The sequence below is a fragment of the Arvicola amphibius genome, chromosome 4 (assembly GCF_903992535.2).
Source record: "Arvicola amphibius chromosome 4, mArvAmp1.2, whole genome shotgun sequence".
Taxonomy (NCBI): Eukaryota; Metazoa; Chordata; class Mammalia; order Rodentia; family Cricetidae; genus Arvicola; species Arvicola amphibius.
In genome coordinates, this window is record NC_052050.1 from 34,048,329 (window position 1) to 34,064,573 (window position 16,245).

Consider the following 16,245-nt stretch of genomic DNA (forward strand, 5'->3'; position numbering starts at 1 on the left):
TTCTGCATACGAGAAACGCATCTCAACCTCAAAGACAGACATCATCTCAGAGTAGAAGGTTGGGAAAAAATATTCCAATCAAATGGACCTAAGAAACAAGCTGGTGTAGCTATCCTAATATCTAACAAAATAGACTTCAAATTAAAATCAATCAAATGAGACAAAGAAGGACATTTCATATTAGTCACATGAAAAATCCATCAAGAGGAAATCTCAATACTGAACATCTATGCCCCAAATACAAGGGCACCCTCATTTAAAAGAAACACTTCTAAAGCTTAAATCACACATTAAACCCCACACACTAATAGTGGGAGACTTCAACAGTCCACTCTCACCACTGGACAGCTCAGTCAGACGAAAAAATGAACAGAGAAATAAGAAAACTAACAGATATTATGACTCAAATAAACAGACATACAGAATATTCCATCCAAACATAAAAGAATATACCTTCTTCCCAGCACCTCATGGAACATCCTCACAAACTGACCACATACTTGGTAACAAAACAAACCTCAACAAATATAAAAAATTGGAATAACCCCATGTATCTTATCAGATCACCATGATTTAAAACTAGAATTCAACAGCAACACTAATAACAGAAAGCCCAGAAACATGTGGAAATGAAAACAATGTTCACCTGAATCATCAATCGGTCAAGAAAGAAAGGGAGAAATTAAAGACTTCCTAAAATTCAATGAAAATGACCACACAAACATACCCAAATTTATGGGACACAATGAAGGGGGTGTTCATAGCACTAAATACCTACATAAAGAAGCTGGAAAAATGCCACACTAGTGAATTAACAGAACATTTGAAAACTTTAGAACAAACAGAAGCAAACTCACAAAAGAGAACTAGACAGCAGGAAATAATCAAATTGAGAGCTGAAATCAACAAACTAGAAACAAAGAAAACAATACAAAGAATCAATGAGACAAAGAGTTGGTTCTTTGAGAAAAATCAACAAATTAGACAAACCTTTATCCAAACTAACCAAAAGGCAGAGAGAGAACATCCAAATTAACAAAATCAGAAATGAAAAGGGGGACATAACAACAGACACGGAGGAAATACAGAGGATCATCAGGTCATATTTCGAAAACCTGTACTCCACAAAATTGGAAAACTTAAAGGAAATGGACAACTTTCTGGATAAATATCACTTACCAAAACTGAATCAAGGCCAGATAAGCAAATTAAACAGACCTATAACTGCTGAAGAAATAGAAACAGTCATCAAAAGTCTCCCAACCACATAAAAACTCAGGATAAAAAACATATAACAAAATGGATGTATGAATGGATAGACTGATAAATAATGATAGGTAATGGGTCACAGTGTGTGTCTTTCTAATTTTATATTTGTGGCGTTATCACCATTTAGCATTCTGAAAGCCCAATAAAATAGTTCCCTTCAGGGGCTGGAGATGATGGCCAGCGGTTAAGAGCATTGCCTTGCTCTTCCAAAAGGTCCGGAGTTCAATTCCCAGCAACCACCATGGTGCTCACAACCAATCTGTAATGGGGTTCTGGTGCCCTCTTCTGGCCTGCAGACATAAACACAGACAGAATATTGTATACATAATAAATAAATAAGTAAGTAAGTAAATAAATAAATAAATAAATATTTTAAAAAAAATAGTTCCCTTCAAAACTTTTCTTCTGGAAAAATTTGAATGCATTGGAAATGGAAATACAATTCATCTGAGTATGCTAATTAGGATTGCTGCTGTTTGTTGGGGAATATTATTTTCAGGTGTGTGACTTTTGTTTACGTTGCATTTGTTTAACTATGTGAAGCGTGAGTATATGCCTGTCTGAACAATCTGATGGTTCTCATAAAGAGACTGTAACAGTGCCAACAGCAAGGCAGGCGGCAAGGATTACACCTGGGCTGGCAGGCATGCGAGTCTATATTAGACAGGAGGAATATTGTTATACTAAAAGAAATATATAGAATGGACTGGAAAGTAGCTCAGCTGGTAAAGGCACTCACCATTTTAAAGCCTGACGACCCTGAGTCCATTCCTGCGACCACGTGTGAAGAGAACTGACTCTACAAAGCTGTCCTCTTACCTCCTGAAGTGTGCAGTGCGCCATGTACATCCTCCCTCCCTCCCTTCTCCCCCCCTCACACACACACACACACACAGACACACACATGCACATACACACAAATTCTTTTAAAAAAATGTTGAACAATTTTGGATGGAGAGAAACATAAGAAGGGTAGAAGAGATGACTCAGTGGTTAAGAGCACTTACTACTTTTACAGAGGACCTAGGTGCAAGTCCTAACACCCATACAGTCGCTCACAAAAATCTATAAATCCAAATCCAGGGGATTCAATGCACTCTTTCTGGCCCCTGTGGGCATCAGGCATACACACATTATACAGACACACCTGCCGGCAAAATATCCATATATATTAAAAAAAATAAAATTTTAATTTAACTCAGTAGAACAAAGACATTGATAGATTATTAAGTGAAAACAATGAGTCAAATGATTTCCTAAAGTTCACGGGAGAAATGACATTACATGAACTTCTTCACTTACAGTTCCGTATGTAACAGCCAGCAACTGATGATTTTGCTAGGAGCTCCATTCCCAAATCCTGTAATCTACCAGAGTTTTCAGGTCCACAGGTAGCCAGAGCTGCCTGGTCAGCACAAAACAGGTTTGCCTGTATGTCTCCAGAAGCAATCCCAGTGCCTTTTATATCAGACAGCGTTGTTTTCACATCAGTCTTCATACACCGAACTTCAGCCATTTGAGTTTTGAGTCTTTTGAGCATCTTTAAGTCAGAGGGCACTCGCCACATCGCCTGCTGCTTCCTTTGATCTTTATCTTTTCGAGAATATGATGCTTCAAAAGAAAACAAGTAAAAAACCATGTTCATATAAATTTTAACATTCATGACCTCATTCTTTCCCACAAATTTAAAGTGTCAAATGTGGTAAGGAACTTCATTATATCAGCAAAGAACATGCATCAAGACTAGAGAGACTGCTGGTATCAGTGGTTCTCAACCTCCCTAATGCTGTGATCCTTTAATATAGTTTCTCATGGTGTGGTGACCCCCGACCATAAAATCATTTCATTGCTACTTCGTAATTGTAATTCTGCTGCTGTTATAAATTTTAATGTAAATATCTAATATGAAGAGTATCTGATACATAACCTCCAAATGGGTTACAACCCACAGGTCGGGAATCATTGACTAGTGGATAAAGGCACTTGTTGCCAAGCCTAATAATCTGAGGCCTAAACCTAGGATTCTACTACATGGTGGAAGGAGAGAACAGAGTCTTGCAAATTGTCCTCTAAGATCCACACATACACACATACACATAACCTCTACGACACATACATACTCATGTACACAATACATAACTACACAAATAGATGAAATAAAAAATTTAGAACATGCATTAAATTCTACCACAGAAAACACAGGTCCAACTATCTTAACCTTATTCCAACTTTAAAGCTTCAAGTTAAGAGTCTGGGTCACAATCACTTCACTGAATCATATCTTAATTCTAAATTTTAGAGGTTGCTCTGCCTTATGTTTTATTTGTCTTGTTTTAAATACTTTTCTACTTTTCTCAGCTTCTTTCTATACTTCTTACAGTCACAATCTAAAAAAATGAAAAAGAATAACCTAGAAGTCAAACACGTCATCAACTCAGCTATGCATATTCTTCTATGTAGACGTATAATTCCAGATGGAACAATGCCCCAGCTACACCCCATCAGCAGCCCTCTCCATCACCATCCTCATAGTTGATTCTGAAATCTCTGCGGCTACAGGAAAAGATATTCTACTAAGAGCCTGTCTCGAAGCCTGCAAACAGACCCCCTCAGATGTTCAGATACCAGAGAATGAGAGACAGCCAATGAAGCTTACTAGGCTTCTTCTAGTAAGGCTGCTAGGTTCCTGGGTGACATCAGAGAACTACCAGTGACAGAGATCCCACCTGTATAACAGTTATACTCCTCCTCATTCACTCCTGAACATCCTTCAAGTACCACATTCCTTCCCAGAATTCCCTCTCCCACCTCTCTCCTTGCTGCTCAGGAATCAGAAACAGCCTGGTTGTACACTCCTGCTATGAAAGCTTCCTTTTTCCTGAAATCTTTTAGAAGGGACCCACATACACCTCTTGGGTCTAAAGTGCTCCACCATGCTGCTGTCTTTCAATGACAATAACTCTTCTGATAAATTTCTTATCCCCAAAAACAATGTTCCTCAATGTCCCCTGGAACTCCAAACCTGTGTGACTTTTCAGTTCCTAATCATTTATTGGTCCCAAGATGCCAGAATGTTTTCTAAAGGCTAAAGCAGGTATTACTTTATGCTCAGAAGAGCCACATGTTAAGTACTGGATTGCACACAAGCTCTCCACTACCAGATTCTATTATCTACTGATCGCTTTAGTCTCACTTCTAATAGACACACCCACACCCCAGTTTCTTGGAGTCACACTTAGGTGAAGACTTCCAGAACAGATATAGCCCACAGTTCTAAGGTTAATTAGAAGTGACTTCAATCTGTATTATTTCTTTTACAGTGTTTCCTTACAGCTTTGGGGAATAAGAGTCCCACATACCTTCTGGAGCCATAATCTCTCAAATAAACTCTAGCTAGCCAGGTGGCTGCAGAAAACCCATTTCTATCTCACCTCCAAAAGGCTGAAATTACAGGCAGGCTGCCACATCCACCTGACAGTCACATGTGCTCTAAGGAAGCAAACCCTGGTCCTCGCTCTTGTTGCTTGAGCATCTAAGTACCTGCTGGACCACTTCCTTAGCTCTTAGAACCTTTTAATGCCAAAAAAATTCCTGAGAGTTTATCCCATTCTATACACTTTAAGCATGTCTTAAAAATTGCCAGTTTATTCTCTCATACCAGAAATGAAACCCTAGACTAAGTATCCTGTCAAAAACTTTCATTTATCTGTTTTATCAGTACTGTTCATTTTCTAAAGTAAGGTTTAAATCAAACTACTACTAAAACCAAACTTCTCTTTCTCTACCCTCTACTATGTATGATTAAATTCAAGCTAGCATTCAAGAACTTCCATAGGATAAATCAATGCGATTACTTCATTCTATTTAGCACTAGATACCTTAAAGTTGATTTCAACTTGATACCCTGGTATCATTTATGACATCCCCTGGGCATAGCAATTAAGAGCATGAACAGGCAATGAATTTGACATGTAACAGATGTCCATTAACTTTATGATTAAAATATGAATATGCCGAGAACTGAAATTAACAAACTCCACACAAGCCTTTTTAATAAAAGAAACAAGGTTCTTTCTGTGATTTTATTAACTTTATGAACACACATCCCCCCCCCCCCCAGCCACACACACACAGGGTTATTTTGACTTGGCTCCTGATATTGTTTTATTGGTCTTTCTCTTTTCCAAAAGGCTCTTCATTTGGTTCTGTTGTTTTTGTTTTGTTTTCACGACAGCGTTTCCCTGTGTAACAGTCCTAGCTGTCCTAGAACTAACTCTTGTAGGCTGGCCTCAAACTCACAGGAATTAGCCTGCCTCTGCCTCCTGAGTGCTGGGATTAAAGGCGCGTGCCACCATTGCTCAGACCATTTGGCTCATTTTTTTAAATAGAATATAGCTATCTGTATTCTAGCTATGTGGCAGGCTCTTAGCCTTGGTAACTACTCCAAAGTTAGATCCAAGACTTAGCTGTTCCTTTTTATTACCTGCCCCACTGCACTCCAATGACATTCAATATTTTAAAAAACATGATTTTACCTATTTATTAAATCTATTTGTAAATCAAATTATAAAATTGTTCCTCTTAAAGTTAAGTCAATTATACGTGTTTATTATAGAGCCAGACTTGACCTGCTTCATTTGGACTTTGCACATACCACCAATTATCATTCAAGCCAACAGTTTTCAACCTGTGAATTGCAACCCTCCTGGCGGTCGCATATCAGATATCCTGCAGGTGAGATATTTACTTTATGATTCATAACAGTAGCAAAATTATAGTTATGAAGCAGCAACAAAAATAATTTTATAGTTGGGGTCATTACACCATGAGGAACTATATTAAAGGGTTGCAGCATTAGGAAGGTTGAGAACCACTGATTTAAGTGAACCTTCACACAGAATGTACTCAAACCATTAATGAAGAGCAACTGTCCCAGAACCTAGCTGAAGATAGTCTTTCAAATGGAGGGGTAAGACTTTCAGAAGTATGCTTTAAGAAAAAAAGGAACTGGTTCAGGCTGTAACCTCCAAACCGCTGCAGTGGCTCAGGCTTTGTTTTCTACGCAGAGGTTCTATGATTTTGTTCAAAAAGTGATTGTCTCTCTCTGCTGCTTTGAGAAATCACCAAAATCCCTGTCTACCTCATGGTTTGGTTATATAATACTAACAATTTAGGAAGGTAATAGGGAAATGTCAGTCTGTTTTACTACATACCAAGGATGTAGTGGAAAGCACTCTAACAATAATGCTGTTTCTCCAACCCCAGGAATGGGAAGCTGGGAGATAGAACCAAGGGCCTTGCCCACACTAGGCAAGCACATTACTACTGAGTAATACCAAAGGCCTCTAAAACTTGTCTTTAAACTGTAATAGCATTAATGGTAAATCACTATCTTTAAAAAAAAAAAAAACTATCTTGTCAGGTTGTGGTGTCGGCACACACCTTTCATCCCAGGAGGCGGATCTCTCTGAGTTCAAGGCCAGCCTGGTCTACAAGAGCTAGCTCCAGGACAGGCTCCAAAGCAACATAGAAAAATCCTGTCTCAAAAAACAAAAAACCAACTCTATCTCTGATTCAAAGAGCCTAGACTGGACTATACAAATGGGTGTCTTACTACAATAATGCATATTTTTCTCTTAAATAGCTTTGGCATAAAATACTGTGGATAATTAATATACATTTTATAGTAGTATATTATTTGTGTTTTAATAAATAAAGATTGCATGAAGCTAGGTTCTGGGACAGTTGCTCTTCATTAATGGTTTGAGTACATTCTGTGTGAAGGTTCACTTAAATCAGTGGTTCTCAACCTTCCTAATGCTGCAACCCTTTAATATAGTTCCTCATGGTGTAATGACCCCAACTATAAAATTATTTTTGTTGCTGCTTCATAACAATTCATAAAGATTGCACAGGGCAAAGCAGCCACACTAGTCAGACATACAGGCCAGGCAGTGGTGGTAGACACTTTTAATCCCAGGAAGACAGAGGTAGATGGATCTCTGTTAGTTCAAGGCCTCCCTGAACTACACAAGATTGAGTATCTAAAAGAGAAAAAGAGCTCACAAAAAGGTGATCCCAGCACGAGGGAGGTGGAGACAGGAGTAATACGGCTGGGCAGAAAGAAGAATATAAGGTGGAAGAGACAAAAACTCAGTGGTGTGTCGAGTCTGCAGGATTCGTAAACACAAGATCTCATCCATTTTTGGTCTGAGGTAGAGGTAAGAGCCAGTGGCTGGCCACTTTGCTTTTCTGATATTTAGGTTGAACTACGAAATCTGTCTCTGGGTTTTTATTATTTGTGTTACAACATTTTCTCAGGTTTTGATGTTCATTTGTGTGCATAAGTAGGGTCTTACACTAGGTATCTTATGGTTGGTCCAGAACTCATTATGTAGACCAGGCTAGCCTTGAACTCATAGAGATCCACCTGTCTCTTCCTCACAAGTGATAGAATAAAAGATACATGTTATCATGACCAGCCTTGTTTGATTTCTTGAAACAGGTCACACAATATAGTCCAGGCCGGACTTGAACTCACTATGTAGCCTAGGTTAATCTTAAACTCAGAGCAATCCTCATGACTCAGTCTTTACCATCCTTATAACAGGTATAAGCCACCATGGCAGTGGTAAGCATTTTTCCTTTAATGAATAATTAAGTAAATGTTTTTCGATTTAGACACATTTCCCCTTGAAAGGTAGGCCTGAAAAACTGAATCCATTCACAAAGAAGACAACTGTACTTCTTCCTATGGCTCAAGCTAGCAGTTAGGCACAAAGAGAAGGCAACCATTTAGAACTTTCTTCATTTTTCTTTGCAGTGTTAGGGATCAATTACAAGGATTTGTGTGTGCTGGGTGATTACTATTTTCTGAGCTACACACCCTAGCCCCAAAACCTTTTCAAAGGTTTAAAAACAAATTTAAAATTTGTTTTGACCCAACTTTTGAGCAACAACAGGAAAAATGAGGCAAAGTGCTGTAGGTCCAGTTCACCCAGGAAAACAAGATTCTGAGTTCAATTCTGAACACATACACGGGGGTGGAGGGTGGAGTGGAGAGTAGACAGGTTAAAAAAAAATCACTCATATGACATGAATGAAAAATCATTTTACTAGAGAAACATACTACGTTCCAATACTGAGATGAGACACACAGAAATTCAATAGTTCTTCCAGAGAACCGAAGGGAGAAAAGACATTATTATTTTACCTGTGGGCTGCAAAAGTGAAGTGGATGGACGAGGCTGTAAGCCCCACAGATTTTCCATACTGCTCCGGTCCTTAAGATCCAATAAATGTATTAAGATTAAAGGATCAATGTCTAATAAGCTACTGGTAGCGGCAGAGCATAAATGTGCTCTTCTTGACATTCTGCTACTGGCACCCACATAGCTGTGATTACTACCTACAAAAGAAATAGAGAAAACATACTGTATATATCTGTACATGTTTTATTTATTTTTTTAATCTCAATTAGTGGGTGAATACCTGTCTGCAGATCTGTGTCTTAGATTGTGTTCATAATGAAAAGCACAGAGGAACCATACTGCCAAGTAATAAACATCAAAACAATGACTAAGCATGGGGTTTGTTACTATCCATAATTCAAGAATAATCAACAACCTCATCTCAAGCACCATACAATTATAAATGTGTACAAGATACACAACTTGGGGTGCTGGAGAGATGGCTCAGAGGTTAAGAACATTGACTGCTCTTCCAGGGGTCCTGAGTTCAATTCCCAGCAACCACATGGTGGCTCACAATCACTTATAACAGATCTGGTGCCCTCTTCTGGCCTGCAGGCATACATGCAGGCAGAACACTGTATACCTAATACGTAAATAAATCTTAAAATAAAAAAAATTTAGAAAGATACACAAATCAGTGCAGGCCAGGGTCAAAGAAGAAAAGTTTTCATTCCCATCAGAGAGTAAAAGGTTTCCCATATTTTCATATACTTAACATTTAGTATTGCCAGGTTTAAAATATTAACCATACTATGTGTGGTGACACACGTCTGTAATCCTAGCACTTGAGAGGTGGAGGTTAAAGAATTAGGAATTCAAATCCATCTTTGGCTATATAGAAGTTAAAAATCAATCCAGGCTACATGAAACCCTGCTTAAGAAAAAAAAAGCAATTTAAATAATATATATTAACCATTATGGTCAATGTGCAATGGTTTCTTACTATGCTTTTAATTTGGCTTTTTGTTTTGTTTGGTTTGGTTTTTGGTTTTTTTCAAGACAAGAGTTTCTCTGTGTAGCTTTGGAGCCTGTCCTGGAACTAGCTCTTGTACACCAGGCTGGCCTCGAACTCACAGAGATCCACCTAGCTCTGCCTCCCGAATGCTGGGATTAAAGGCGTATCCCACCACTACCTGGCTAATCTTGCATTTCTTACAAAAACAAAACACAAACAAAAAAACAGAGTTTCAGCAACCCTCATAAACACAGCAATATAAAACTAAGTCACAAAAGAATGAAAATACTACAAAGAATTATCTGAAAAAATAACTAAAGAAGTCCAAAATATGATGAGAAAAACGAATCTTTTCATCAGTCAAGTGTGGTGGCTCATGCTTATAATCCCAGTACTCAGGAGGCTGCGATACCAGAATTGCTATGAATTTGAGGCCAGTTTAGGATACTTGAGTTCCAGGCAGGCCTAGGCTACAAAATAAGATGCTGTAAATACATACTAAGAAAATAATCAAGATGCTCAAAAAACTACATAATAAGCGGAATATGGTGGCACACATCTTAAATCGCAACATGGGAGACAGGGAGATCTCTGTGACTTCAAGGCTAGTCTGATCTACAAAGCAAGTTGCAGGCTACCTGGGACTACATAAAAAAAACACTGGTTTCATAAACTAAAGCTAAAATATAACAACAAACAATAAAAAGGTCCAGGCTTAATGCCAGCACTTGAAAGGCAGAGTCAGCAAATTTCTGTGAGTGTAAGGCCATCCTGTTCTATATACTGAGCTTCAGACCAGCCACGGAAACGTAAGACCATATCTCAAAAAAAAAATAAAAAATAAAAATAAAAATGTTTTGAGTAATAACCTTATCAATGTCAATTTGAATTAGAAATGGTGTATTGCTGTGTGTCTGCGTGTCTGCCTTTAAGTATATGTGTCTACATGCCATAATAAGGTTATAGAGATCAGAAGACAAATTCAGCTGCCACTCTTTGCCCTCCGCTTATCTGAAACAGGGTCTCTTATGTTATGTTTGGCTGCCGTGCCACTGGTCAGGCCCAGAGGTTTAGGAATGCTGCACACAATCCCACTCCAGCTTTTAATCACTGATTTACTGTTTTTAACTTTTTGAAGTCTGAATTACAGAAAATGTACAGAATGCTTCTATATATTTCACACCCATTTCTCTGTTAACATCTTTCATTACTATGATACATTTATCACAACAAACGAACCAATACTGATATATTAAGTTACTAACTAAATTCTACTGTGTATAGATTATTAATTTTCCACACATGTTCGCTTTTTCTCTTCTAGAATTTAATCCAGAACATCAAACTAGTCTTCTCTGGTTTGTGATTATTGTCCTTATTTGGGTAATTCTGTACAATGTCCCTCAGTTAAGGGTTTCTCTGATTTAACACTACAGAGGTAATGTTCTCTACACATTGACACGTCTCACCACAGACAATACTAAATGCGCCCATCACATGTGATGTGGTCAAGCTTCCCCCATCACAACATTTACTTAAAAGAGGGCGAGTTATACTCTATCTCACTGAGGAGTCTTTCAAAAATGACTTAAAATCTGAATGTGTACTGTCATTTTTTTTTTTTGCTAATTATTCTTGCATTTATTCACCTTTAGTTATAAAGTACAGAAGTCTTTTTCATTCTATTTTTCAGGAACTAGAAATATACTGTTATATTCAATGTGTGTTAACTAGATAAATTTCAGCCAAGTTCAACAATGAAAAAAGGGTCTTTGTTCACTTTACATCTTTAAATCTAGGATAAAGTAATCTAAATTTTATAGAATATAAGAGCTAAGAAAATAAATGCAAAAAAAACCCAAAACAAAAGCAAATGAAGTATGAATGACATTTATTCAATACTTGGAATCCACATATTCAAACAGTATCCACTTCTTGTTATTGTTGTTGTCTTCTTGTTTTTGGAGACAGGGTTTCTCTGTGTAGCCCTGGCTGTCCTGGAACTCACTCTGTAGATCACACTGGCACTTCTGCTATGTAAGAGGACATGGTGGCTTATTACTTTTACTAACTGCAGTCCCAGGGGATCTTCTTCTGGCCTCAGAATAATCTACCTCAGGTTGGCCATGCATTCTTAATCCTCCTGCCTCAGCCTTCTAAGAGCTAGGATTAGAGATATACGCCAAAAGCTAGCTTTTAAATGTTCCAGCCAATTCTTACAATCAGATCTAAAGACATAAAGAAAAACATCCATTACATAAATAAGATCTTCTGAGGAGCAACAGTGTGATTTGGGAAGGGTGGAGGGCTGCGTCTAACAAAATCTGGGTTCTAACCTAGTTGAAGCAACAACTACATATGTGACCTGGTAACTAAACATGAGTTTGTATAGCTCTGAAAATCAGCTTTCTAAATATCTTTTGTAAGCCCATATTCCATGCAGCCATTTAAATCATTCTGTAAACAAAGCTTAATACAAATAAGACTCACACTCCAGAGTCAAGAGTACACAAAATCCATACAAACCTCAAGATCCAATTACTCCTTATGTGCTAAGCTGTGAAAACAGGGTTAAGTTGCTTAATTTACCTGTGCACCAGTTTCTTTAACTATAAAGTAAATTTTGCCACATGTAGTGGTCTATATCTGTAATTCTACCCCTGGAAAGGCCACGGCAGGAAAATCAGGTTACATAGTGAAATCCCAAGTCAAGAAACAGAGCAAACAAATAAATAATGGTTACCCTCCACTAAACTATGACAGTCAGGATGACTCGTGGAGCCTGGCCTCTGTACCTGGAGGTCCTGCAGCAGCTGCATCTTCCATGAGTTCTCCCTCTTCCAATTCCATGTTGTTATATTCTACATCATTTTCTCCAGACCTGAGAATAGACAAAATCCATCATGTTCAAAAAACTCATAATTCTCACAAAGGAAATGCAGCTGTACTATAAGGTGAGTTACAGTTCCTACTCCCCCACCCACAGGAGAAAGAGAGAACTGTTCCCAAGCTGTCCTCTGACTCTCACACACGCAGAGGTATGCATATATATGTGCATGTGCATAAGCCACATTATAAATGAATTTTAAAAATTAAAGAAGTTGTATTTGTCATACTTTGATAAGTGTTATGTTCCTAAATACAACTATGAGATGATCTTAGTGAGAATCATGACTGTGCATTTAATGTCCAAAACAACTTTTAAATAACATCAAAGTAAGCTAAAAATATTTGATCTTCATGTCCGAAAATCTGGGAAAACACTGTAAAGAGGAGCAATTATATACATCTATAAAGACTTCTCACTGCTGCTTGGCCTGTGGCTCAGTTAGTGCAGTGATGCTCATCTAACCAGCCATCATTTAGGAAGCCCAGTGTTTGACTTTTATCACCACAGGGAGCCAGGGGTGGCGGCACAGTACACATCTGCAATCTCAGCATTAAGGAGGTAGAGACAGGAAGATCAGAAGTTCCCATTCTAAGTTACATAGTAAGTTTGTGAGCAGCTTAGGCTATGGTGAGACCTCTCAAAGGGAAGACAGGGAAGGCACACATGCTAATAGTCAATTAGGAAAAACCAAAACCAAACAAACAAATAACAACAAGAAAAACCAAAAACCACACCTTGCATTTTAATATTTTAGAAAAAAGTCCAAGTCAGGAGAGAAGAAACATGCCTGCATATGCAATACTTGGGAAGTGCCAGGAGGAGGGCTGGATTTCAAGGCCATCCTAAACTACACAGTAAGTTCTATGAGGCCAGCTGAACCCTTGCCCTCACCCCCCCAACACACACACAAAGAGAAAGAGAGCGGGGAGGAAGGAAGGACAACAAAGAACAGTTACTAGAGATGACAAAGACAACTTTACAAAACAGGGTGCTGCTTCCTATCTGTTCTTAAAAAGTCAACTTTAAACTGCTTTAAATCAACCTACAAAGTACTATTTGAAGCAGTAAAAAAGACAATGCTAGTTTTATAAATTTGAAGAAATCTTAAGAAGTAAGGAACTTGGCAGACTCACTATCATGTAAAATTGATGAAAATTATATTTAAAAGCCACGCAAAGCCAGGCAACAGTGACGCATACTTTTATTTTCAGCACTCAGGAGGCAGAAACAGGCAGATCTCTGAGTGCAAAGCCAGCCTATTCTACAGAAAGAGTTCCAGGGATACACAGTGAAACCCTGTCTTGAAAAACAAAACAAAAAACAAACAAAACCAACCAACCAAACAAACAAACAAACAAAGCCACTCAAGACTCTGGAAATAAGGGTTGGAGAGGTGGCGCCATGGTTAAGAGCATGTCTTTCTTGTACAGAGGACCTGGATTCAGTTCCCAGAACCCACATGATGGCTCACAATCATTTATCTATAACTTCAGTTACAGGGGATCTGATGCCCTCCACTGTGGACACTAGCCATGCATATGGTGTAAAGACATACATGCTGAGAAAAAAAACTCTCAAAAAGTAAAGCTAAAAAAACAAAAAGAAGACGAAGACGACGACGACGAAGAAGAAAAGAAGAAAGCACTCTGGAAATATTCCTAAAGGTATAGAAAAATGAAGAAATGAAAATTTCAAAAAAGCATTAATATTGGGAATAAAAAAAGAGCATAGGGCTGGGGGTGGCAGTGCACAACTTTAATTCCGACACTCGAGAGGAAGAGACAAGTGAAGGTATATCTCTGAGTTGAGGCCAGCTTGGACTACACACAGATTAAGTTCTAGGTCAACCAATACTACATAGTGGGTCTCTGTCTCAAAATACAGACTCCCCAAAAGCGTGAGCATAAATAGTACTTAAGTCAAGATTAATCCTTTCCCTCTTATTTCAGCCCCCAAGTAATTCCACTCTAGGTCACCATAACCAAGAACATATGCCTGTCAGTTTGCTGGAGTGGGGAAGACACCAGCAGCATTTTTTATTCTGTAGGTAGTCTCCAACACCTAACCTGATGCCAAGGGCCAGGTATGTGTGGCCAAAAAGACTTGCACCCTTATGTCCAGACCTGTATTAAGAAGAGCTTCTACTGGGTGAGGGCATCCTGAAAACGCTCAGATCTACAGTGCTTACCACACTTATCTCCTCCAGCAGAGACATCAGAGCCAACAAGACAAGCAAAGGGCTAATGCACGTTCTCCCAATATCCAGTTTCTAAAGCGGGGCAGAGAATTGTACCTTTGCCTCAGTCTAGGTTCAGAGACCAGACGTTTTTGGTTTTTGGGTTTCTTTCCCACACTAAGGAAAGAAGAAGGCTATAAAAGAGTATCAGAAAAACATACAATAGCCAGCCTAGCCTGATCAGAAGTCCCAGGCTTGGGCCAGTGGTATAACTCAGTGGTGAAAATCATTGACTGTGCAGCCTGAAAATCTGATTCCATCTCTGGGACCCACAGAGGAAGGAGAAGACAACTCACAAAAGTTGAACTCTGGCCTCCATATGCCCATATTACACACACATGCACACACTTTCTTTTTAATTTGTAAGAAAAAAACAAAACAAATAACTGTACATATGTGTATGAGTCTTTTCTCTGTATATATGTCTGGGTACCATTTGAGTGCCTAGTGCCCACAGAGGGCAGAAGAGAGCATCATAGCCCCTGGGACTGCAGTTACAAGTGACTGTAAGCTGATATGTGGGCACTGGGAATTGAACCCAGATCCTCTGGGAGAGCAGCCAGAGCTCTTAATCACTGAGCCATCTCTCCTGTCCAATAAAAAGATTTTTTTAAAATAAATAAAGTAAGAATAAAAACTCATAGCTGAGAAGGCCTAGTTTATATTTAGGTTGTATCTTAAAAAAAAAAAATGCTGAACATTCCCATACTTAGCCTAAATCACAGTGCTTAAATGATTCCTATGTAAAGTGTTCACATGGGACGCTCACATGGTCTCTTCATCAATGTCGTTCTCTTCTGTGTTGCTCGTTGCTGTGGAACTTGCAGAGGAGCTGCTGCCATCGAGCTGATTCACTTCATCTTCCCCGGCAAGATCCAGATCCAGATCTCCATCCGAGAGCTCATGCTACAACAAGGCAAATAAGATTTCTTCTTATTCCTTTTTTAGGATTCTGAGTCAAAACTTACTACGTAGCCCAGGCTGGTCTTAAACTCATGCAATCTTCCTGTCTCAGCCTCCAGAGTGCTAGGATGTTAAGAAAGCATAAACAAGATCTTTGTTCCAAATGTTTCTACTTAGTTAGTCATCCCATCTTGGACATTACCAGAGACCTACCAGTGTAAATCCTATGTCTACCCTGCTCAATATTCCACAGAAAAGCTATACAGCCTTACTGACTGGTACCATGACTGATTCATAGTTATCAATTTGAGCTAGGTCCTCAATTCAACTAGGAATAATTCACATTCTCCAAGTCAACTTCCAGTAATTTCTCTTCATGTGATCTCAGACTTGGAAAGCAAGAAAGCAAGAAAACCAGAAATCCAAGGTCATTCTTTGTTACATAATGATGTTCTTGTAGCCTATAGCCAACTTGGGCTACAAAAACATATCAATCTATCACCTAAGGCTCCCCTCCAATTTTTCTCATCCTTATAGCTCTGCTCCCACCCACACAAAACAAAACCCCCTTCTCCAACTTTTAGCTGTTTTAGATAGAAATCCTGCCATTCATGTTACTCAACCTATCAAAGCAGACTGTTTCAGTCGGAGCCCTATTTTCTTTCCTTAGTTGAACAATGCTTTTAAACTTATCATCAATCTCTCCCCCATAAGGGCATTGAAACATAAAACCCATGTC

At 38.7% G+C, this 16,245-nt stretch overlaps 1 protein-coding gene across 3 annotated transcripts in view; it reads right to left on the reverse strand.

The window, feature by feature from the left end:
* The window catches only part of Trim37 (tripartite motif containing 37), a 120,030-nt gene that overhangs the window by 51,861 nt on the left and 51,924 nt on the right, over positions 1–16,245 (reverse strand). For all 3 annotated transcript variants that reach the window (XM_038325860.1, XM_038325861.2, XM_038325859.1), the window contains exons 16-19: positions 15,373–15,509; positions 12,273–12,358; positions 8,483–8,677; positions 2,572–2,880 (exon numbers count right to left, since the gene is read on the reverse strand). In XM_038325860.1, the coding sequence (XP_038181788.1) occupies positions 2,572–2,880; positions 8,483–8,677; positions 12,273–12,358; positions 15,373–15,509 (727 nt within the window). The remainder of the gene's footprint in view (positions 1–2,571; positions 2,881–8,482; positions 8,678–12,272; positions 12,359–15,372; positions 15,510–16,245) is intronic.